This window comes from Bos javanicus, chromosome 23 (assembly GCF_032452875.1).
Source record: "Bos javanicus breed banteng chromosome 23, ARS-OSU_banteng_1.0, whole genome shotgun sequence".
NCBI lineage: Eukaryota > Metazoa > Chordata > Mammalia > Artiodactyla > Bovidae > Bos > Bos javanicus.
Window position 1 is genome coordinate 12,686,791 of NC_083890.1, and position 23,025 is coordinate 12,709,815.

At 40.6% G+C, this 23,025-nt stretch overlaps 1 protein-coding gene across 1 annotated transcript in view; it reads left to right on the forward strand.

Moving 5' to 3' along the window:
* DNAH8 (dynein axonemal heavy chain 8) overlaps nucleotides 1-23,025 on the forward strand; it is a 325,600-nt gene that overhangs the window by 68,370 nt on the left and 234,205 nt on the right. The window contains exons 21-24 of the mRNA XM_061398067.1: nucleotides 4,997-5,132; nucleotides 13,012-13,130; nucleotides 15,902-16,023; nucleotides 21,823-21,898. Of these exons, the coding sequence (XP_061254051.1) occupies nucleotides 4,997-5,132; nucleotides 13,012-13,130; nucleotides 15,902-16,023; nucleotides 21,823-21,898 (453 nt within the window). The remainder of the gene's footprint in view (nucleotides 1-4,996; nucleotides 5,133-13,011; nucleotides 13,131-15,901; nucleotides 16,024-21,822; nucleotides 21,899-23,025) is intronic.

Genomic DNA, 23,025 nt, shown 5'->3' on the forward strand with positions numbered 1-23,025 from the left:
TCCCATTTCCTTCTCCAAGGGATCTTCCCAATCCAGGGGTTGAACCTGGGTCTCCTGCATTGCAGGTAGACGCTTTATCCTCTGAGCCACCAGGGAAGCCCAAATTCATAGCAAGAATCAAATGTGAGTTCTTTGATCAGGGTTCAGGAACTAGGATAGGGCTGGATTATTGTGTTTGGGATGGTATCGGTGCAGAGCCCAGCAAGGTGAGACACTCCAGGAGTCTCAAGGGTGAAAGTCATCAGCACCGCTGGGGCTGAAGGCACCAAAGGAGGAAAGAGTGCTTTCAAAGTCCAGTGAGAACTGAAACCACGGGGAGGGGCTCATCCTGTAGGAGCTGAATTTGTGAAGAGACACAGCCTCTACCAGAGATGCAGCCCTACCCTCCTCTGCCAAGGAGGGAGTGGGAGGCACCCTTCTCTCCCGCTCTCCTATTTTCTGCTGGTACGTCCCACTGGGTCAAACCCAGCCGGAAATTAGAGAATCAGGGAACCCCAGGAGGCAGCTTCCCTCTGCACAGGGCAGAGCAGAGAAGAGCTAGGAATGGGTTGCAGGAGGCAAACGGAGAATAGCCTGCACCTGGACTGTCTCCCAAGCTGGATTTCATGGAGTTGCAGGGATTACTTGTAGTTTCCTGAATTAAAGTCATGTAAATAGTTTGTACCGTCCCAGAGCTCTTGGTGCATTGCTGACTTCTTCATCCAACTCTTCTTTCCTTCTGGTTCCGTGGAGAAAGTTCTCACCTCTTTTCATAATTGAGGTCCTACTCGTGGGCTCTGGAGTCCACGCCTTCTTGTTCTTGGCAGCCTACCTCCGCCAGTCTTCCTTCTTCTAGATCTTCAGCTTTGTCCTCTCTAGGGGACTCCGCCCCCTAGTAGTCAAATATATTCTCCTTCTTTTCTTGCCAGCAAACAAAAAATGCTCTCACATCTCCTTCACTTCTTATTCACAACTAAACTTCTACAAATGCTCACTCAAGCTGCCTTCACTCACCCACTTCTCTTTTCCTTGCTTCATTCCCCTCAATTCTTGCTTCCAGTTATTTCTGGCACTAGCTATTGTTTTTTGACAAATTTATTGAAATATAATTCACCCATTTAAAGTGTACAATTTGGGAACTGCCTGGCGATCCAGTGGTTAGGACTCTGTGCTTCCCACTGCAGGAAGCATGAGTTTGATACCTGGTTGGGAAACTAAGATCTGGTAAGCTATGTGGCACAGCCAAAAAAAAAGCGTACAATTCAGTGGTTTTAACATAGTGACAGAATTGTGCAACTGTCACCACAATCAATTTTAGAACAGTTCATCTCCCCCAAAGAAATCCCATGCTCATTAGCAGTCATTATAATTTTCTCTCAACCCTCCCAGCCCTAGGCCACCACTGATTTGCTTTCTGTCTCCATAGATTTGTCTACTGTAGACATTTCTTACAAAAGGAATCATATGGAATATGGTATATTATGACTGGCTTTTTTGACTTAGCTCAGTGTTCATTCATATTGTCCCATGTATCAGTACTACATTTCTTTTTATTGTTGAATCATAGTGCGTTGTGTGGGTGGACCATGTTTTAGTTATCCATTCATCAGTTAATGGACATTCAGATTCTCACTTTTTGGCCTTTATGAATAATGCTGCTGTGAATATAAATGTAAAAGTTTTTGCAGGGACATATTTTCATTTCTCTTGGGCATATATTTAGGAGTGGAATTGTTGGGTTATGTGTTAAGTACATGTTCAATCTTTTGAAGAACAGTCAGACTTTTCCAAACTGGCTGCATTATTTAACATTCCCACCAGCAGTACGTGAGGGTTCCAGTTTCTCTACACCCTTGCCAACACTTATTATCCATCTTCTTGATTATCGCCTTCTTAGTACGTATGAAGTGGTATTAGAAATGTCTATTCAACATTCAGAAAACTAAGATCATGGCATCTGGTCCCATCACTTCATGGGAAATAGATGGGGAAACAGTGGAAACAGTGTCAGACTTTATCTTTTTGGGCTCCAAAATCACTGCAGATGGTGATTGCAGCCATGAAATTAAAAGACGCTTAATCCTTGGAAGGAAAGTTATGACCAACCTAGATAGCATATTCAAAAACAGAGACATTACTTTGCCAACAAAGGTCCGTCTAGTCAAGTCTATGGTTTTTCCAATGGTCATGTATGGATGTGAGAGTTGGACTGTGAAGAAAGCTGAGCGCCAAAGAATTGATGCTTTTGAACTGTGGTGTTGGAGAAGACTCTTGAGAGTCCCTTGGACTGCAAGGAGATCCAACCAGTCCATTCTAAAGGAGATCAGTCCTGGGTGTTCATTGGAAGGATTGATGCTAAAGCTGAAACTCCAATACTTTGGCCACCTCATGCGAAGAACTGACTTATTGGAAAAGACTCTGATGCTGGGAGGGATTGGGGGCAGGAGAAGAAGGGGACAACATAGGATGAGATGGGTGAATGGCATCACTGACTCAATGGACATGAGTTTGGGTGAACTCTGGAAGTTGGTGATGGACAGGGAGGCCTGGCGTGCTGCAATTCATGGGGTCGCAAAGAGTTGGACACTACTGAGTGACTGAACTGAACTGATTCAAATCCTTTGTTCATTGTAAAATTGGGTTATCTGACTTTTTAGTTTTTAGTTGTAATAGTTATTTGTATGTTCTGGATACTAGTCCCTTATCAGATTGCAAAATTTTTCTCCCATTCTGTGGGTGGTCTTTTCACTTTCTTGATGGTATCCTTTGAAGCCACAAAGTTTCAAATTTTGATGATGTCCATTTCATCTGTTTCTGTTGTTGCTGCTCTGCTTTGGTGTCAAATATCAAAGAAAACTTTGCTTTATCCAAGATCATGAAGATACATGCTTATGTTTTCTTTTGAGAGTTTTATGGTTTTTGCTGTCATTTAGATCTGTGCTTCATTTTGAGTTAGTTTTTGTGTATGGTGTAAGGATCCAGTTTCATTATTTTGCAAGTGGATATTCATTTGTACCAGCACCAATTGTCAAATACCATTAATTTTATTATTATATGGTATTAAAAACATACAGAGGAATTTTATGGCATCCTCATTTATTCTTGTGAGCATGCTCTTGTAACATAAAAGATGATTTTATGTTATTTTGTAGAGGTTTCCAGGGGAGTGCCAAAATAAACATGTGTTTAATCTGTCATGTTTAGTAGTATGGTTCCTTCCTTGTACATGTGTGTGTATGTGTGCTCAGTTGTGTCCGACTCCCTTGCAACCCCATGGACTGTAGCCCACCAGGCTCCTCTGTCCATGGGACTTCCAGGTAAGAATCCTGGAATGGGTTTTCATTTCCTCCTCCAGGGGATCTTCCCAACCCAGGGATCAAACCTGAGTCTCTTGTGTCTCCTTAGGGGATTTCAAAGCAAATAGAGGGTGTGTGTATATGAACAGGTGTGTCCCGTCCTCTGTGATCAGCTGGAATTGTGTCCACTTGCTTAACACTTGTTTTCCCTGCTGGACTGAAGTGGCTCTCAGCCTCCATTGCATTCCAAAGTTTAATAGTGTGTTCAATAAATTAGAAAGGATGGAGTGAATGAATGGAGGAATGAGGTCTGAAGAGTTGGTGGGGATAGGAGGGAAGGGAGATTGTCTTTTGGTAAGAGGAGGAACATCATTTCCCCTGAGACTGAGAAAAGATGAAGATGGTTTCAAATACAGGTGAGGTGGTATAAATCTGGGGGACAAGCTTAGAAGTCTCTTTCTCTCAATCTAATAGCCAAGAGAGGAATGCCTGAGAGCTGTGCAAGGAAACTATGGGATCTCCCAAAGCGTGTCTGGAGAGAACGCATAGATAGGCTCAGGCTCCTTCGCAAAAGTGATTTTAAAGGGCTAAGTTGGCTGCTACCATTTACTTTTCTCTTTTCTAAAATGCATGGACAGTGTATGTCAAAAGGCTTGTTCAGTTTTATAAGCCAGTTTTCTTTTCTGGATTTAACTAGTTCTCAATTTCTTCCTAAAGTATTTGTTATTAGAAAGATTCAAAAGGCAAAAAGCACAGACTTTTAGAATCACACAAAGCTGGTTTCAAACCCCTATTCTTACCATCAACTGTGTGACCTTGGGCAAATTTTTTATTCTTTCTGAGACTCAGTTTTCTCATCTGTGAAATGGGGACAATAATGTTACCTATCCCAAGAGGTTGTCGTTTAATTAAATGAGTTCATACACATAAAGCTCTTAAATTGATGCCTGGCATATGACACGATGCTCAGTTAAAAACCTTGTCTGATTTGAATCTCAAAACAACACTTTGGATTGTCATTTTTTTTTAATTTTATTTTTAAACTTTACATAATTGTATTAGTTTTGCCAAATATCAAAATGAATCCATCACAGGTATACATGTGCTCCCCATCCTGAACCCTCCTCCCTCCTCCCTCCCCATACCATCCCTCTGGGTCGTCCCAGTGCACTAGCCCCAAGCATCCAGTATTGTGCATTGAACCTGGACTGGCATCTCGTGATTGTCATTTTTAAAACCAGTTCTCACTTTCAACTTGTGACATCTTTATCTCTCTTATGTCTTCAGGCTTTTTCTTTTTATTCATATGAATGTGAGTGTAGATCTTTATGAGTGATTGGATCAGGTAAGGTAAAAAAAACTTTGAATTTGGCACTTCCCTGGCAGTCCAGTGGTTAAGACTCCATGCTTCCACTGCAGGGGGCACAGGATCCATTCCTATCAGGGAACTAAGATCCTGTATGCTTCATGGCATGGCCAAAAAATAAAACAACTTTGAATTTTTATTCTTTCTCCTCCTTTTCCTTGCTTGAGACTTAACAGGTTTCTCAGGCTGCTTTTAGCTGTTGCCAGTTTGGAGTCTGAATCGTCATGCTACTGGCTACTATCTCTAGGTATTTTCAAATAGCATTAATTAGAGTTTGACAAATTAAAGTCATATTAAGAAGCTTCACAGTAGTTTTAAGTATCTGGAAATTAATAGTCATTTCTTTATTTAATAGACATACACAAAAGAATGGGCTGAGGTTCTAAACCACAAAAGTAAGCATGTGGAAGAAGCTGTCAAAGAACTTATATCAATATTTGAGACTATTTATGAAGTTAAGTACAGTGGGAAAGGAGCAAGACACTTACCAGGTAATGCGACTGGTTAAACTGTTTGAATCACGAGTGCTACAGATATGCTCTCAAGAAGGCCCTCTGTGCTTAGCATCTACCAAAATTCCAGACTCTGTGAAGGAGATCAGGTGTTCAGCATAAACCATGCAATTTGCACAGTGTAGGCATGTGAGCCCTTTTTATGAGTTAGGGAATGGTGGGCACCCCTCTGAAATCCAGGTTCTTGTTGTTTAGTTGATAAGTCGTGTCTGACTCTTTTGCCACCCCATGGACTGTAGCCCACCAGGCTCCTCTGCACATGGGTTTTCCCAGGCAAGAATATTGGAGCAGGTTACCTTTTCCTTCTCCAGGGGATTTTCCCTACTCAGGGATCGACCTATGTCTCCTGCGTTGGCAGACAGATTCTGTACCACTGAGCCACCTGGGAAGCCCCAAATCCAAATTCCCAGACACCTGTTAAGGACCAACCTTGCAAGCAGGCCTTAACATGGATAGCAGTCTCTAGCCTGCTATGTTAACTTTTTCTTTTTTATGTATTCATTCTACCATGCTGGTTGTCACACTGCATGACAATCATCTGAATAGAGGGCAGAGATGCTGCTGAATATCCTCCATTGCACAGGACAGCCCCCAGCAACAAAGTAGTGGTGAGGATGAGAAACTCTGAGCTTACAGTGGTTAAGAATCCTCCTGCTAATGCAGGAGATGCCAGAGACGTGGATTCAATCCCTAGGTTGGGAAGATCCCCTCGAGGAGGAAATGGCAACCCACGTCAGTATTTTTGGCTGGAAAATCCCATGGACAGAGGAGCCTGGGAGGCTACAGTCCATGAGCTTGCAAAGAGTCAGACACGATTGAATGCACACACATACGAGTGATCTTAGCTAGAACTCAAGTTTATAAATGATTTACTTTTTTTTATTTATTAAAACAAGTGAAAGAGGAAATATTTCTTTTAAGAGGTCTAATCATGACTAAGTTTAATCATGAGTGGTTTAATTATGAATAAACCTGGTTTAATCAAGACTAGTATAGGATGCAGAGAAGGCAATGGCACCCCACTCCAGTACTCTTGCCTGGAAAGTCCCATGGATGGAGGAGCCTGGTGGGCTGCAGTCCATGGGGTTGCTAAGAGTCGGACACGACTGAGTGACTTCACTTTCACTTTTCACTTTCATGCATTGGAAAAGGAAATGGCAACCCACTCCAGTATTCTTGCCTGGAGAATCCCAGGGACGGGGGAGCCTGTTGGGCTGCCGTCTATGGGGTCGCACAGAGTCAGACATGACTGAAGCGACACAGCAGCAGCAGCAGCAGCAGTATAAGATGATAAAAAAATTTACAATTTTTGTAAATTGTACTTTCTTTGTATAATTGAATTATGGTTTTATTCATATTTTTCTTTATATTTCTGCATAATCCAAATATGTCTAGTCACCTTGTATTACACAAATAATTATAAAAAGTATTTCATCTTCAAATGTTTCTCATAGAAACTTTTAAAACGAGTGTAAAGAAATCTCTGCATTCCTATACACTAACAATGAGAAAACAGAGAAATTAAGGAAACAATTCCATTAACCATTGCAATGAAAAGAATAAAATACTTAGGAATATATCTACCTAAAGAAACAAAAGACCTATGTATAGAAAACTATAAAACACTGGTGAAAGAAATCAAAGAGGACACAAATAGATGGAGAAATATACCGTGTTCATGGATTGGAAGAATCAATATAGTGAAAATGAGTATACTACCCAAAGCAATCTATAGAGTCAATGCAATCCATATCAAGCTACCAACGGTATTTTTCACAGAACTAGAAAAAATAATTTCACAATTTGTATGGAAATACAAAAAAAACTCAAATAGCCAAAGCAATCTTGAGAAAGATTGCTTGGAACTGGAGCAATTGGAACTGGAAGAATCAACCTGCCTGACTTGAGTCTCTACTGCAAATCCACAGTCATCAAGACAGTATGGTACTGGCACAAAGACAGAAAGATAAATCAACGGAACAAAATAGAAAGCCCAGAGATAAATCCACGCATCTATGGACACCTTATCTTTGACAAAGGAGGCAAGAATATACAATGGAGAAAAGACAATCTCTTTAACAAGTGGTGCTGGGAAAACTGGTCAACCACTTGTAAAAGAATGGAACTAGAACACTTTCTAGCACCATACACAAAAATAAACTCAAAATGGATTAAAGATCTAAACGTAAGACCAGAAACTGTAAAACTCCTAGAGGAGAACATAGGCAAAACACTCTCTGACATACATCACAGCAGGATCGTCTGTGACCCACCTCCCAGAATACTGGAAATAAAAGCAAAAATAAACAAATTAAAATTAAATTAAATTAAAATTAAAAGCTTCTGCACAACAAAGGAAACTATAAGCAAGGTGAAAAGACAGCCTTCAGAATGGGAGAAAATAATAGCAAATGAAGCAATGGACAAAGAATTAATCTCAAAAATATACAAGCAACTCCTGCAGCTCAATTCCAGAAAAATAAAAGACCCAATCAAAAAGTGGGCCAAAGAACTAAATAGACTTTCTCCGAAGAAGACATACGGATGGCTAACAAACACTTGAAAAGATGCTCAACATCACTCGTTATCAGAGAAATGCAAATCAAAACCACAATGAGGTACCATTTCATGCCAGTCAGAATGGCTGCTATCCAAAAGTCTACAAGCAATAAATGCTGGAGAGGGTGTGGAGAAAAGGGAACCCTCTTACACTGTTGGTGGGAATGCAAACTAGTACAGCCACTATGGAGAACAGTGTGGAGATTCCTTAAAAAACTGGAAATAGAACTGCCTTATGACCCAGCAATCCCACTGCTGGGCATACACACTGAGGAAACCAGAATTGGAAGAGACACGTGTACCCCAATGTTCATTGCAGCACTGTTTACAATAGCCAGGACATGGAAACAACCTAGATGTCCATCAGCAGATGAATGGATAAGAAAGCAGTGGTACATATACACAATGGAGTATTACTCAGCCATTAAAAAGAATACATTTGAATCAGTTCTAATGAGGTGGATGAAACTGGAACCTATTATACAGAGTGAAGTAAGCCAGAAAGAAAAACACCAATACAGTATACTAACACAAGAGAAGACTCTATACATGGACATCACCAGATGGTCAACACCAAAATCAGATTGATTATATTCTTTGCAGCCAAAGATGGAGAAGCTCTATACAGTCAGCAAAAACAAGACCAGGAGCCGACTGTGGCTCAGATCATGAACTCCTTATTGCCAAATTCAGACTTAAATTGAAGAAAGTAGGGAAAACCACTAGACCATACAGGTATGACCTAAATCAAATTCCTTATGATTATACAGTGGAAGTGAGAAATAGATTTAAGGGCCTAGATCTGATAGAGTGCCTGATGAACTATGGAATGAGGTTCGTGACATTGTACAGGAGACAGGGATCAAGACCATCCCTGTGGAAAAGAAATGCAAAAAAGCAAAATGGCTGTCTGGGGAGGCCTTACAAATAGCTGTGAAAAGAAGAGAAGTGAAAAGCGAAGGAGCAAAGGAAAGATATAAGTATCTGAATGCAGAGTTCCAAAGAATAGCAAGAAGAGATAAGAAAGCCTTCTTCAGTGATCAGTGCAAAGAAATAGAGGAAAACAACAGAATGGGAAAGACTAGAGATCTCTTTAAGAAAATTAGAGATACCAAGGGAACATTTCATGCAAAGATGGGCACAATAAAGGACAGAAATGGTATGGACCTAACAGAAGCAGAAGATATTAAGAAGAGATGGCAAGAATACACAGAAGAACTATACAAAAAAGATCTTCATGACCCAGATAATCACGATGGTGTGATCACTCACCTAGAGCCAGACATCCTGGAATGTGAAGTCAAGTGGGCCTTAGAAAGCATCACTATGAACAAAGCTAGTGGAGGTGATAGAATTCCAGTTGAGCTATTTCAAATCCTGAAAGATGATGCTGTGAAAGTACTGCATTCAATATGCCAGCAAATTTGGAAAACTCAGCAGTGGCCACAGGACTGGAAAAGGTCAGTTTTCATTCCAATCCCAAAGAAAGGCAATTCCAAAGAATGCTGGAACTACCGCACAATTGCACTCATCTCACACGCTAGTAAAGTAATGCTCAAAATTCTCCCAGCCAGGCCTCAGCAATATGTGAACCATGAAATTCCTGATGTTGAAGCTGGTTTTAGAAAAGGCAGAGGAACCAGAGATCAAATTTCCAATATCCGCTGGATCATGGAAAAAGCAAGAGAGTTCCAGAAAAACATCTATTTCTGCTTTATTGACTATGCCAAAGCCTTTGACTGTGTGGATCACAATAAACTGTGGAAAATTCTGAAAGAGATGGGAATACCAGAACACCTGATCTGCCTCTTGAGAAATTTGTATGCAGGTCAGGAGGCAAAAGTTAGAACTGGACATGGAACAACAGACTGGTTCCAAATAGGAAAAGGAGTACGTCAAGGCTGTGTATTGTCACCCTGCTTATTTAATTTATATGCAGAGTACATCATGAGAAACGCTGGACTGGAAGAAACACAAGCTGGAATCAAGATTGCCGGGAGAAATATCAATAACCTCAGATATGCAGATGACACCACCCTTATGGCAGAAAGTGAAGAGGAACTCAAAAGCCTCTTGATGAAAGTGGAGAGTGGAAAAGTTGGCTTAAAGCTCAACATTCAGAAAACGAAGATCATGGCATCTGGTCCCATCACTTCATGGGAAATAGATGGGGAAACAGTGGAAATAGTGTCAGACTTTATTTTTCGGGGCTCCAAAATCACTGCAGATGGTGAATGCAGCCATGAAATTAAAAGACGCTTACTCCTTGGAAGGAAACTTATGACCAACCTAGATAGCATATTCAAAAGCAGATCATTACTTTTCCAACAAAAGTTCGTCTAGTCAAGGCTATGGTTTTTCCTGTGGTCATGTATGGATGTGAGAGTTGGACTGTGAAGAAGGCTGAGCGCCGAAGAATTGATGCTTTTGAACTGTGGTGTTGGAGAAGACTCTTGAGAGTCCCTTGGACTGCAAGGAGATCCAACCAGTCCATTCTGAAGGAGATCAGCCCTGGGATTTCTTTGGAAGGAATGATGCTAAAGCTGAAACTGCAGTAGTTTGGCCACCTCATGCGAAGAGTTGACTCATTGGAAAAGACTCTGATGCTGGGAAGAATTGGGGCCAGGAGGAGAAGGGGACGACAGAGGATGAGATGGCTGGATGGCATCACTGACTCGATGGACGTGAGTCTGGGTGAACTCCAGGAGTTGGTGATAGACAGGGAGGCCTGGCGTGCTGCGATTCACGGGGTCGCAAAGAATCGGACACGACTGAGCGACTGAACTGAACTGAATGCATATATATGGAATTTAGAAAGAAGGTAATGATAACCCTGTATGTGAAACAGCAAAAGAGACACAGATGTATTGAACAGTGTTTTGGACTCTGGGAGAGGGCGAGGGTGGGATGATATGGGAGAATGGCATTGAAACATATTAAATATCAAATGTGAAACAAACAAAAAAAAAGAAATAACTCACAAAGACCCCCCCCTCCAAAATTTAAAAATTATCTCTATAATGTCCTTTTCAGGCTCTTCTATTCAAAAATGTTCTCCTGAATATAGAGAGGGCCCACACAATAGAAATTAATTAATGGGTTTGTACTGTGCCTACAAAATCAGCAGTTTTTTGAGACCTAGTCAATGGAAAGTTAAGAACTGTAAGTTAAAGACAGGTGGACAGGTAGAGGAGAAAGCCATGTGCAGGCAAATATCCCTTTCCAGTAATAAGGGAAAACGTAGGTGAAAATGCACATTTTCATTAAGTAAAAACTTCAATTTAATTCAGTGAACAAATTGTTTAATATATAAAATACATTTTGCTTTCCTAAATGTATAAGACCTGTAAGAAGTGCTGAAAATAATATATTCACTGAGGGGATTTTAGGTAATAAATATAGATAATTTGTAGTTTTAATTTGAAGGGAAAACCATTGTGTGTGTGTGTGAAAGTGTTAGTGGCTCAGTTGTGTCTGACTCTTTGCGACCCCACAGACTAGCCTGCCAGGCTCCTTTGTTCATGGAATTCTCCAGGTAAGAATACTGGAGTTGGTTGCTATTCCCTTCATCAGGGGATCTTCCTGACCCAGAGATCAGACAAACCATTATTTTTAGTTAAAAGTTGTTAATATTTTTCCATGTTCACTTTACTGCTGCTGCTGCTGCTAAGTTGCTTCAGTCATGTCCGACTTTGTGCGACCCCATAGACGGCAGCCCACCAGGCTCCCCCGTCCCTGGGATTCTCTAGGCAAGAACACTGGAGTGAGCCGCCATTTCCTTCTCCAATGCGTGAAAGGGAAAAGTGAAAGTGAAGTCACTCAGTCGTGTCCGACTCTTAGCAACCCCATGGACTGCAGCCTACCAGGCTCCGCCGTCCATAGGATTTTCCAGGCAAGAGTACTGGAGTGGGGTGCCATTGCCTTCTCCATCACTTACTGCTAGAAATGTTAAATGTGTTTCTTTAATGAGTTATAGCCAGTTATGATCCACATGCAAGATTCTGCACCAAAGTTCCTAAATGTGAGAAGTTTTTGCGAGGGATAAATTTGAAACTATTGGAAGAAAGCTTTGCTTTTTTGGGGAAACACAGGGGCTCATCCCACCGATGAAGCAAAGTTGTTGGAAAAGTAGCATCAATATGCTAATCAAATTAACAAGTCTTTAGATTCATTAGGCGGGGCACAGGGAAGAGGGGAGTAGTTTACAGAACCCCCTCTCTAGTATTGGTATGGCATACCATAGAAAGAATTTTTAAGGGAAAGGAAATGAAAGAAGGGAAAATGTAAGTTAGGAGAGAAATTTTGGGGCTCAGAACATACCACCCCCAAATGTGCTACCGTGCATATTGAGTATTTTAAGCTAAAGGAATTTGAGAGGTGGTGGTACAGGAAAGTGAAAGTGTTAGTCACTCAGTTTTGTCTGACCCTTTGTGACCCTGTGGACTGTAGCCCACTAGTTTCCTCTGTCCATGGAATTCTCCAGACAAGAACACTGGAGTGGGTTGCCATTTCCTACTGCAGGGAATCTTCCTGACCCAGGGCTTGAACCTGGGTCTCCTGCATTGCTGGCAGTTTCTTTACCATCTGAGCCACTCCAGGTGGTATGGGAAGGACTCTCCAACCTTTACTTTCTCCTCTCATCTGAGAGGCTTCCATGTACCCAGAGAGGAAAGGAGCATCTTTATTTTCAAAGACGGGAGGATGCTGAGAGGAATCAGAATGAATGGGCCTTGCTAAATCCCCACAGTTTACTACTTGTAGTCCTATCACATTTTTCCTATGATTTTCTACTCTTTATCGAACCTAGTGTGAAACCCCGCAAGTTTAATCACTTCTTTGGATCTTAATTTCCTTTTGAAATCTCTTGTGTCATGTAAAACTTATATTAAATTTGTATGCTTTAAAAAAACAAACAAACAAAAACTCAGAGCTTAAATATCCACAGCATGTGTTCTTTCTCTTAGAGATTTTTCACTTAGTTTAAGTGGTTTTCATCAGAAGTATCAAAAACACAAACATATCAGCTTGTTAGGCTAGCAAAGTCAAAACTTAAACAGATATTTTAGAAAGCTAACATGTAGAGCCCTCTTTAAATGTTCCCTAATTCTAGATACTAAGAGTGTGTTTGAAGAGTGTACTTGATTTAAATTAAATTCAAGGGTGATTTCCCTAGGAACAAATTTTTAATTTTTCGATTAAGAATTTTTTAAAGAAGGAGCCTCCTAAGAAGGTTTGGTCATATAGAATAAACCGATTGCTAAGTATTAAATATTCTATTTTTATTTTATCTTTTCTATAGAGCTGAGAAAGCACGTTGTTTTTGGAAGTGAGGGAGAAGATGTTGAAAGTGCTGATTATGATGCTAATATTGTGCCTGAGGCTGATGTTAAAGATGATAAAGAAGATGAATTTAAGAAGGTATTATTGTGAAACAACCTCATGCAATTTCACAGAATTATGTTTCATAGGATTGCAGATAATCCCAAATGGTGTTTCCCTCCCCACCCCCACCCCCCAGGCAGTTCTGCAGCCAATCTGTGTGGATTTATAACAAAATCCAGAAAATATAATTTTCTATCCTACAGTGTGGAATCTGACAAGCTACAGCAGTCCTTACAGCTTTCCCCCCAATATCATCTGCTTTTAATGTGATTCTGTCAATTACAGTTTATATACTTATCGTCCCGGTTGTGACTGACCATGTTTTCTTATGTAATAAATGTCACATCTGGGACCATAGTGCCAATCCATTTGACTCAGGACGGAGAACTTTGTTCTCAGTTACTGTTTTTAATGGAGTTACCTATATTGCAAGACCAGACTTTGATTCACCTGGGGTCCAGGGATCTGCATATTTTAAAAGCACTGTGGATATCCTGTGGACTCCCCTGCAGGAGAAGCCCCAGGTGGGCAGAGCTTCACATTACACTGAGATGTGTTGAGAATGGAAATTGAGGAGACAGGGGGATTCTTCATCCTTCTTAGGCCTTCTGGCTGTTCATCAGCTCTGAATGCCCCTGCCACATTTGTACTAATTCCTGATTTCTCCTGCTGCCATCAGTTTTCTTTTTCTTAATATTTATTTATTTCACTTGGTCGGGTCTTACTTGTGTCACCTGGGATTTTCATCGTGGTGCACAGACTCTCTAGTTGTGGTAAGAGGATTCTAGAGCTCTTGGGCTCAGTAGTTGTGGTAAGCAGGCTTAGTTGCTCTGCAGCTTGTGGGATCTTTGTTCCCCAACCACAGATCAAACCCGTGTCCCCTGCATTGGAAGGCAGATTTTTAACCACTAGACCACCAGGGAAGTCCCTCGTTAATTTTTTTTAACCCTCCATACCCATCTTTTCATTCTTTCTCCATTTTACTTGCTTTTATACCCTCTAACCCACACAAGTGGTGCTTGCGGTAAAGCATCTGCCTGCAATGCAAGAGACATGGGTTTGATCCCTGTGTTGGGAAGATTCCTCTGGAGGAGGAAGTGGCAACCCACTCCAGTATTCTTGCCTGGAAAATTCCATGGACAGGGGAGCCCAGTGGGCTATAGACCATGGGGTTTCAAGAGTTGGACACAACTGATACAGATACACTGCTACTGCTAAGTCACTTCAGCTGCGTCCGACTCTGTGCGACCCCATAGACGGCAGCCCACCAGGCTCCCCCGTCCCTGGGATTCTCCAGGCAAGAACACTGGAGTGGGTTGCCATTTCCTTCTCCAATGCATGAAAGTGAAAAGTGAAAGTGAAGTCGCTCAGTCGTGTCTGACCCTCAGCAACCCCATGGACTGCAGCCTTCCAGGCTCCTCTGTCCATGGGATTTTCCAGGCAAGAGTGCTGGAGTGGGGCGCCATTGCCTTCTCCAATACAGATACACACAAACACACCCCACACTCCAACATAGTTTTGGAAATAAACAGCACACATGTGTTTCATTTTCACCTTCTGATTCAAGGATGGTATAACTGTTTGACTGGGAAACACTTTCCTGGTGAGTCTAGATTTTAGCTGTGGATTGCTTCTCAGCACCAGACACTAGGCAGCCACTACTGGTCAGTGGGAGGCGGCTGGAGAGTCCTTCACTCCCACCTGCATTCCCTGTGACACTGGCTGGGGTCTTAGAGCAAGACTGAGTACCATACTGAGTACCATCAGAGCCTCTGGAGCTGTAGGATCACTTGGAGCTGCATCAGGCGGGCACCTCCTCAACAACCTCTGCCTCTCACATCCATCTTCCTCATCGCTTCCACAGTGGTCTAACGTAAACATCTCACGATATCCTGCCTGCGCTGTGGCCTGGTGCTTGACCAACCCTGATCATATTCCTCTTTGTTAACACCTGACAGGCCTCCCTTCTGAACCAGCTCAACCTAACTGGCCTACCCAGTCTCAGAGCGGGACAGGGCATAGGGTGGACAGGAACAGTGTGGCCAGAGCCTGGCCATGGGTGTGGGACTCACTGTGAAGCTAGACGTGGTGCCTGACACCTGCTCAGGCTCAATATTTATTCTGTGCTCTGACCAATAAGTATGGCTACTACTTCACTGGAGGGAAGGTAGGGCTGACAGAGAGGGGCAAACCATGGTGCCAAGACGGTGGAAGTTTCATCCCATACATTTGGGTATCATATTTTTTTTAAATGCAGCTTTATTATTATTATTATTATTTGACTGCATGGTGTGGCACGTGGGATCCCAGTTCCCTGACCAGGCATTGAACCTGCGCCCCCTGCCGTGGAAGCACGAAGTCCCCCCCCCCTGGACTGCCAGTGAAGTCCTTATGCATTTTAAAACATATTTATTCACCAAACTGAGACTTCTGCGGTTGGAGACTAAAAATAATGTTCTGTGTCCACACCTCTAAGCATTGAGAAGTACATACCCCTAAATGCTTCAGTTTTGTTGAGTGAATTTTTGAGTATTGAGCAAACCAGGATTATTTTCAATTAGCTGTTTTTGAATTTTGCTTCGGAGTAACACCTTCTAATTTGCTGCGGTGTTTATGAAAGCACATTTTTCATATATTCTTGTTTTAAAAAATAAAAGAGTAATATAGTGTTGAATTTATTTCTATAATATAATCGAAATTGTAAAGTTTATTATTTTCACCTTTTGCATGTCACTTCTAATATTATATTATTGCTTTGGGGGTGTTAGATTTTTTTGTACCAAATTTAATATGATTTCTCATTATAGGAATGTAAAGAGGTCTACGCTTTTTTCTCTCATCAATTACTAGACAGTCTTCAAAAAGCTACACGGTTATCTTTGGACACAATGAAAAGAAGAATATTTGTTGCCAGGCAAGTGGAAAATATGTCTGGTAATACTATCACAGCACAATGCCAAAGCATTTTTAAAAGTTATAAAATTTAAAACATGGCACTTATGAAAATACTGTATAAAAACAAGTGTGTAACATTATAAAAACAGTAATGAATGAACAACCGTATTCCTAGCAACCAGCCCAAGAGCAAAGAACACTGAACTCTACAGTCCCCTTACTGGTCCCTTCTCTGCTCACGCAGAGGTAGCCACTGTTTGGAACTTGATTTTATCATTGTCTTGTTTTGCTTTTTTTTTTTTTACCGGTTTACCCCATTTTTGTATTGTTTAATTTTGTGTGTATTTGAACTGTGTTCAGTATTGTTTTTGAGATGCATTTATGCTGATATAATTTATTTTCACTTCTATTTAGCCGGAGCGTACACAGTCTGTTTTATCAGTTCTACTGGTGGTAATCGTTTGGAGTGTTTGCAGTTTGGGCTGCTGTGAACGCTCTTGTAACCTATCTCGTGCTGCATCTGCTGAGGGGGATGGCTGGGCCCTGGGGTGTGTGCACTCCTCACTTTACCAGGCAGTGCCTAGCATTCTTGCTCCTTGGAAGGAAAGCTATGACAAACCTAGACAGCATATTAAAAGGCAGAGACATCACTTTGCTAGCAAAGGTCTACATAGACAAAGCTGTGGTTTTACTAGTAGTCATGTATGGATGTGAGAGTTGGACCATAAAGAAGGCTGAGTACCAGAGAAGTGATGCTTTTGAATTGTGGTGCTAGAGAAGATTCTTGAGAGTCCTTTGGACAGCACGGAGATCAACACCAGTCAATGCTAAAGGAAATCAACCCTGAGTATTTACTAGGACTGATGCTGAAGCTGAAGCTCCAATACTTTGGCCACCTGATGCAAAGGGCCAACTCATTGGAAAAGACCCTGATGCTGGGAAAGATTGAAGGCAAAAGGAGAAGGGACAGCGGAGGGTGGGCTGATTAGATAGCATCACCAACTCAGTGGACATGCATTTGAGCTAACTCTGGGAGATAGTGGAGGACAGAGGAGCCTGGAGTGCTACAGTCCATGGTGTTGCAAAGAATCGGGCACAACTTAGCAACTGAACAACAGCAGCAACGAGTCTAGCAGGAATGTGCCCATGGTTCCTCATCGCACACAGTTGATTTTGCTCAATTAAAAAATTGTTGCCAGTGTGTATAGGTGTAAAGTGGCATCTCACTGGGATTTAAACGATCACTTTCCTGGTTACTGATGAGGTTAAACATACTTTTATGTTCATGAGCCATTTGTGCTTTCTTTTTAAAAAAATTTCTTTCCTTCTTTTTCCTTTCCTTCCCTTCCCTTCCCTTTTCTATTTCCTTCTTTCCCTTCTCCCTCCTTCCCAACCTCCTTCCTTCCGTCTGTTTTACTATGTGATTGGATTTATTCATGGATGGTCTCAATATATTACTTTGTTGGTATCATAGCAGATATCTTCTTTCCTTGTGCCTTTTTGTTCTATTTATGATATTCTTTGTTGAGTTTAAATTCAGATTTATCAATCTTTTCCTTAGTGATTTGTGATTTCTATGCCTTTTAAAGGAAAATTTTCTCTACTGCATCATGTCTTCTGAAAGTTTTAAAGTTTTATCTTTTACAATTAGGGGTTTAATCCACATGGTATTTATTTTTGTGTTTAGTGTAAAGTAGGAGACTAGTATTTCTTTCCCGTATAGTTAATCAGTTAAAAAAGAAAATTAATTTTTCTTTTGGGATAGTTATTTAAATTACATTGAATCTATAGGTAAATTTGGAGGGAATTAGCATCCTTACTACACTGAGTCTTCCTTTCAGAATCATGGATTACCTCTCCATTTATTTTTCATTTTTAAAATATTTCTCAATAAAGTTTTTTTAATTCTCTGTGTAAAAGTCTTATACATTTTAAAGTTAAATAATAAAATAAAATTTTAAAAAAAGTCTTGTACATTTTTGCTAGGTTTATTCCTTGCTTATTCATTGCTGAATTTTAATTAAATTGCACTATTCAGATCTCCCACTGTGATTGTGAAGTTGTCAATTTTTCCTTCTGTTTTGGTCAGTTCTCTTTTTATATCTTTTAAGGCTATGTGGCTAGGTACATGCAACATCATATAGTTAAGTCTGCTACAACACTGTATTTTTTTTTTTTTTTTGATGAGCCTTTCTATCCATATTAATCCTGATTTCTCATTCTTTTTGGTCTGTCATTAATTTTACTTTCCCAGATTTTTTGGTATATCTTTTTCTATCCCTTCATTTTTTTTTTTCTGTAAAGTTTTGCCTCTTAAAAGGATTATATACCTGATTATTTTTATTTAATCTGATTATCTCTGCCATTTAATGGCTTTTAATTGACTTACATTTTTGGATTTTTTTGATATAGTTACAGTTAATTTATGACATTTTATTTTGTAGTTTCTTACTATCCTTTTTCCTTGGTTCATTTATTATCTGTTATCCTTGGGATGGATAATTCCCCCTTTATATTCTCTTTCTCAGTCCTTTAAGTAGTTACCTTCAGATTTAGAATACATATATCTATCTCTGGTTTTTAAAAAACACTGTCTATATTTTTTTCAGTTTTCTCATCTTATTTCTAACTACAAGGGGTTTGGCATGAACTTTATAATTTCTGTGTGGTGTTTTGCTTTTACCTATTTTTTGAACACTAGAAAATAGTATATTTACTGGACTATTTTATTAAAATGTCCAGGTTATTGTGTGTTTATTTTATACTGCTGGTTCCTCAGTAAGTGTGGGTGAGGTATAAACCCTCTTAGTCTTCATTTTAAGTCTGAACCAATTTGGCTATATAAAAAACTTTTGTTTTTCTCTCAGCACTTTGAACATATTTCTTCATTTTTTTCCTGACGTATATTGTTGCTGATGAGAAGTGTGCAGTGAGTCTAACTGAAAATTGTTTTTTTAGCCTTGATGTTCTGCAGCTTCCTTTCCCGGAGTGGATTTGTCTTTATTTAGTCATGCTTTATTCTCAGAGTATACTTTCTGTTTGATGACTTGCAGTGTTCTTTAATCCTGGAAAATCCTCAGCAATTTCCTCTTGAGTTATTGCTTCTGAGATAGTCTCTTCATTCTCTTGATATGTAACTCCTGTAGCTGAATGTTGAGTAGGTTGACCACATGATCTATTCTTCCACCTTGGAAACACTTTTGAGTGGAGAGGCACTATCTAGATGAAGATTCAGGGTGGACTTAAACCAGAACTGTTGCAGGCACTGTGGTTATTTGGCCATCTCAAATGCTGGGGCATGTCAGTCTGTCTTTCCTTCGCTGTCATATATTTCATCTTTTTTGTCTTTCTGGGCTACATCATTGTCAAGTATCTCTGTATCTAGCCTAAAGGTGGTCTCATCTACTGTATCTTAAATATTTCAATTGATATTTTTGTCCTTATCCTCTAGATACTGTATCATTCTTGCCTTTTTAGTTCAGCAATTTATTACTTTTTGGAAGATGGCTTCATTTATCTCTTTGAACATCCTCAATATATTTATATTTGAGTTTGTCATACTTCTATACATTAAACTTTATCTGGAGTGAGGTTTTGTTTCAATTATTGATGTCTTTAGTCCTCTTTCTTTACGTTAGACTCAGGCACGCGTATTGGAATTTATTTGTAGACTCTCCTTGAGCGAGAGTTTTTCTTTGGTTGTTTTCGTGTGTTTCTCCCTTCTTCCTTTCGTGTGTCTCTTTTGTCTCTACACGACCCTTGGCACCTTGAGTGCAGGTCTGGGTCGCATTTGTTCACAGTTACGTATCCTCTGAAGAGATGCTGGGGTGTGGTGGGTTCCACACATGGGCGGCTCGGCTTAGTGGCAAAATGAGGATGCTGTGGATTCACTCCTTTCACCTTAGGTGAGAACATCTTTTGGAAAAGCTGCAGCTGCAGGCAGGAGGTTGGCAAACGTCTTGTTATTTTGCCGGTCTTTACAAGTGGGGGAAGGTCGCTTCAGTGTCTGGTGTCTGGTAGCAAGCCTGGATGAGTCCCCTCTCACATGGACTACTCTAGCCCCCCACAGTCCACAGGGGCCGAGCCCCACCATCACTGCTCGTTTCCTGACCAGAGCCCTGGCCAGGCTACTGCGTGTTTCTGATGCCAGCCTGATGCATGGTGATGCTAGCCTTCTGTTTGAGTATTTTCAGGTCCTTCATGGTCTATCCATGATTGTGACGTACTTGGCACAGGGAGGCGTTTTTGAAGTCTGAACTCAGAATTCCATGTTAATTTGAAACTGTACTTCTGTGATTTTTGAAGAGGCATACATGAGTATACTACCGCAGAATCCTCCCTTGTCTAAAACATCTCTCTTTCCCACACCCGTGAAGACTATTTGGTCAGCTTGGGTCATAGCCTCTTTCTCTCGCACTCCACAAATACTGTTTCACTGGCTTATTTTGTTTCCATATTCAGATGTGAGTTCTGCTGCTAATCTGATTTTTCTTTTCTAAATAACAGTTTTTTGCTGCTTACAGATTTCCCCCATGTATTCTGGAAATTCACAGATAATGTGTTTTCCCCCCATTAATCCTGAGGCACACAGAGAAACTTTTCAAGGTGAAAAAAATAAGTCTATTCTTAAGATTTGAGAAGGGCTATGCTTAAATTTACTGTATGTAGGGTTTCCACAGTGGATCCTAGGCAGTAGAGCATCTCTGAGCTGAGTGACCCTCTGGGAGTTACTTAATCTCTCTCTGCCTTGGTTTCCTCATCTACAATAAGGAAATAATAATCATGGGATCTGTGTCAAGAGTTAATGTGAGCATGAAATACTTCAATTTATGGAAAAGTACTTGGAAAAGCACCTGCGGTACACTAAGTGGAGGATAAACTTATCTTTATTACCTTTTCCTTAAGTAATTTATGTCTCATATTTTGCATGGGAATGATTGGAGAATTCCTTAAGCTAATCCTCTAGTTTGTCAAATAAGTCACTGAAGGATCTAGTATGCTGTCCATTGCTTCTGTTAGTTCAGCTGCTTGATTATACTTTATAAAACTCTTTCTTTTTCTCAGATTGTACCCTTTCAAATGCAGTCTACGCGTCTTGAATTTCACAGTGAGACTAAGAATTTGAGGTTTTTTCCTTTGTTTGCTCACTTCTAGTTCAAAGAGTTCCTTACCATAATATGTTTACCTGGGAACCACTGATCCTCCGTTATGAACGGAGGTGTAGTTTTCCAGTAATGCTAACATTTCTTTCTATGGAAAGTTTACACTTACTAAATTTCATCTGGGATGGGACAGAGATCAGACAGAGGGAGATAACCAAACTACTAATAATTTTCAGGCCGATGTGTGTCATTCATTAATTGCACTCCTGTGTTTGTATGTCTGTACTTCTGTCTGAGCATAATTGATACTACTGTAAAAATTACTTTTGGAAGGCTTTGACTTGAAACCTCCTGTTAATCTTGTACACACGCAGAATAAAGTATATGAAGGTATATGCTTTTTGTTGGTGATTTTCAGCACCTATTGTGGGACAGGGAAAAAGGAGTGCCTGAGGTGAACATGTTTAGGTGGTACTTCCTGAGAGAATGCAACATTAAAATATTAGAAATGGGTAAAAGACTAATATGTCATTTCAAAGAAGATTAAAACTTTTCTTAGTCTGTGAACTAGTTCATGAAATCTATGGTTCCATTGTAAATAATAGTCTCTTCAAGTAATTCAGCATTTTGAAAATTGTCCTTATTTTTCAGGGTTGAAAGTTGTAGCATAACCATGCTATTTATGAAATATTAGGTTAAGGTTTCTGAGTTAAATGTCCATCTTATTACAGCCCTTATGGACGAAAGCGGTCAGAAGATGTTATTTCTTTTTTAAAATCTGAAGTACATCTTGCGATTCCTAATGTGGTAAGTATTATGAAATATTAAAGTTAATACAGTGATATTTTGGTAATGTATTTAAGAAGTATAGAGACTTGCCTGGCTGTCCAGTAGTTAAGACTTTGCCTTTGAATGCAGGGGATATAGGTTTGATTCCTGGTTGAGGAGCTGAGATCCCACATGCCTTGTGGCCAAAAAAAAACCCAAAACAAACAGAAGCAATATTGTAACAAGTTCAGCAGAGACTTAAAAAGAAGTATAGCATTAGGACTTGGTCCTGTGTGCTTTTTGACTTCACCTCAGCATTTAACAATGGAAACCACTCCAGTACTCTTGCCTGAAAAATCCCATGGTCAGAGGAGCCTGGTAGGGTGCAGTCCATGGGGTCTCGAAGAGTTGGACATGACTGAGTGACTTCACTTCCACTTTTCACTTTCACACATTGGAGAAGGAAATGGCAACCCACTCCAGTGTTCTTGCCTGGAGAATCCCAGGGACGGGGGAGCCTGGTAGGCTGCCGTCTATGGGATTGCACAGAGTCGGACATGACTGAAGCGACTTAGCAGCAGTAGCAGCAGCATTTAACAAAAATCAAAGTGTATCATTAATATCTACTATAAAAATGACTTCTGCAGAGCTCATGGTATATTGAAGGAGGGTATCAGAGTTAAGTGTCTGGTGGGCCATAATTAGCAAGTACCCTACAAATCATCTTCCTTTTTCTTACTTCAGACATTATCTAAATAAGACCATCTCAGAAGTCCAAATCTCTGTCCTGAGCACCCAGCTGTGAGGCAGTCCACGGCAGAATAGAAGGAAAGAAAGAACAAACCTGCGCCTTGAGTGCACGGGTCCCTTATGTTTTCTCAGGGCACTTTTCTCTACCACAACCCCTCCTGCTGCTTGTTGGCATGTGGAGCACCAACTCATCAGGATGATTGTGGTGTGTTCTGTGATGATCCAAGGGTTAAGGCCAGGCAGGAATGATCTATGGCTCACCTAACACCGCATGTACACAGTCTGGCCTCCTGGAGGACAGCTTCTATGCTTCTCTGGCACATTTGAAAGAACGGAAGTCAAGATCTTGGCAGTATAGGGTCTTCAGTTTCTCTGCTTCATGGACATGCCACACGTGCACATGCCTGCGTCCAGCC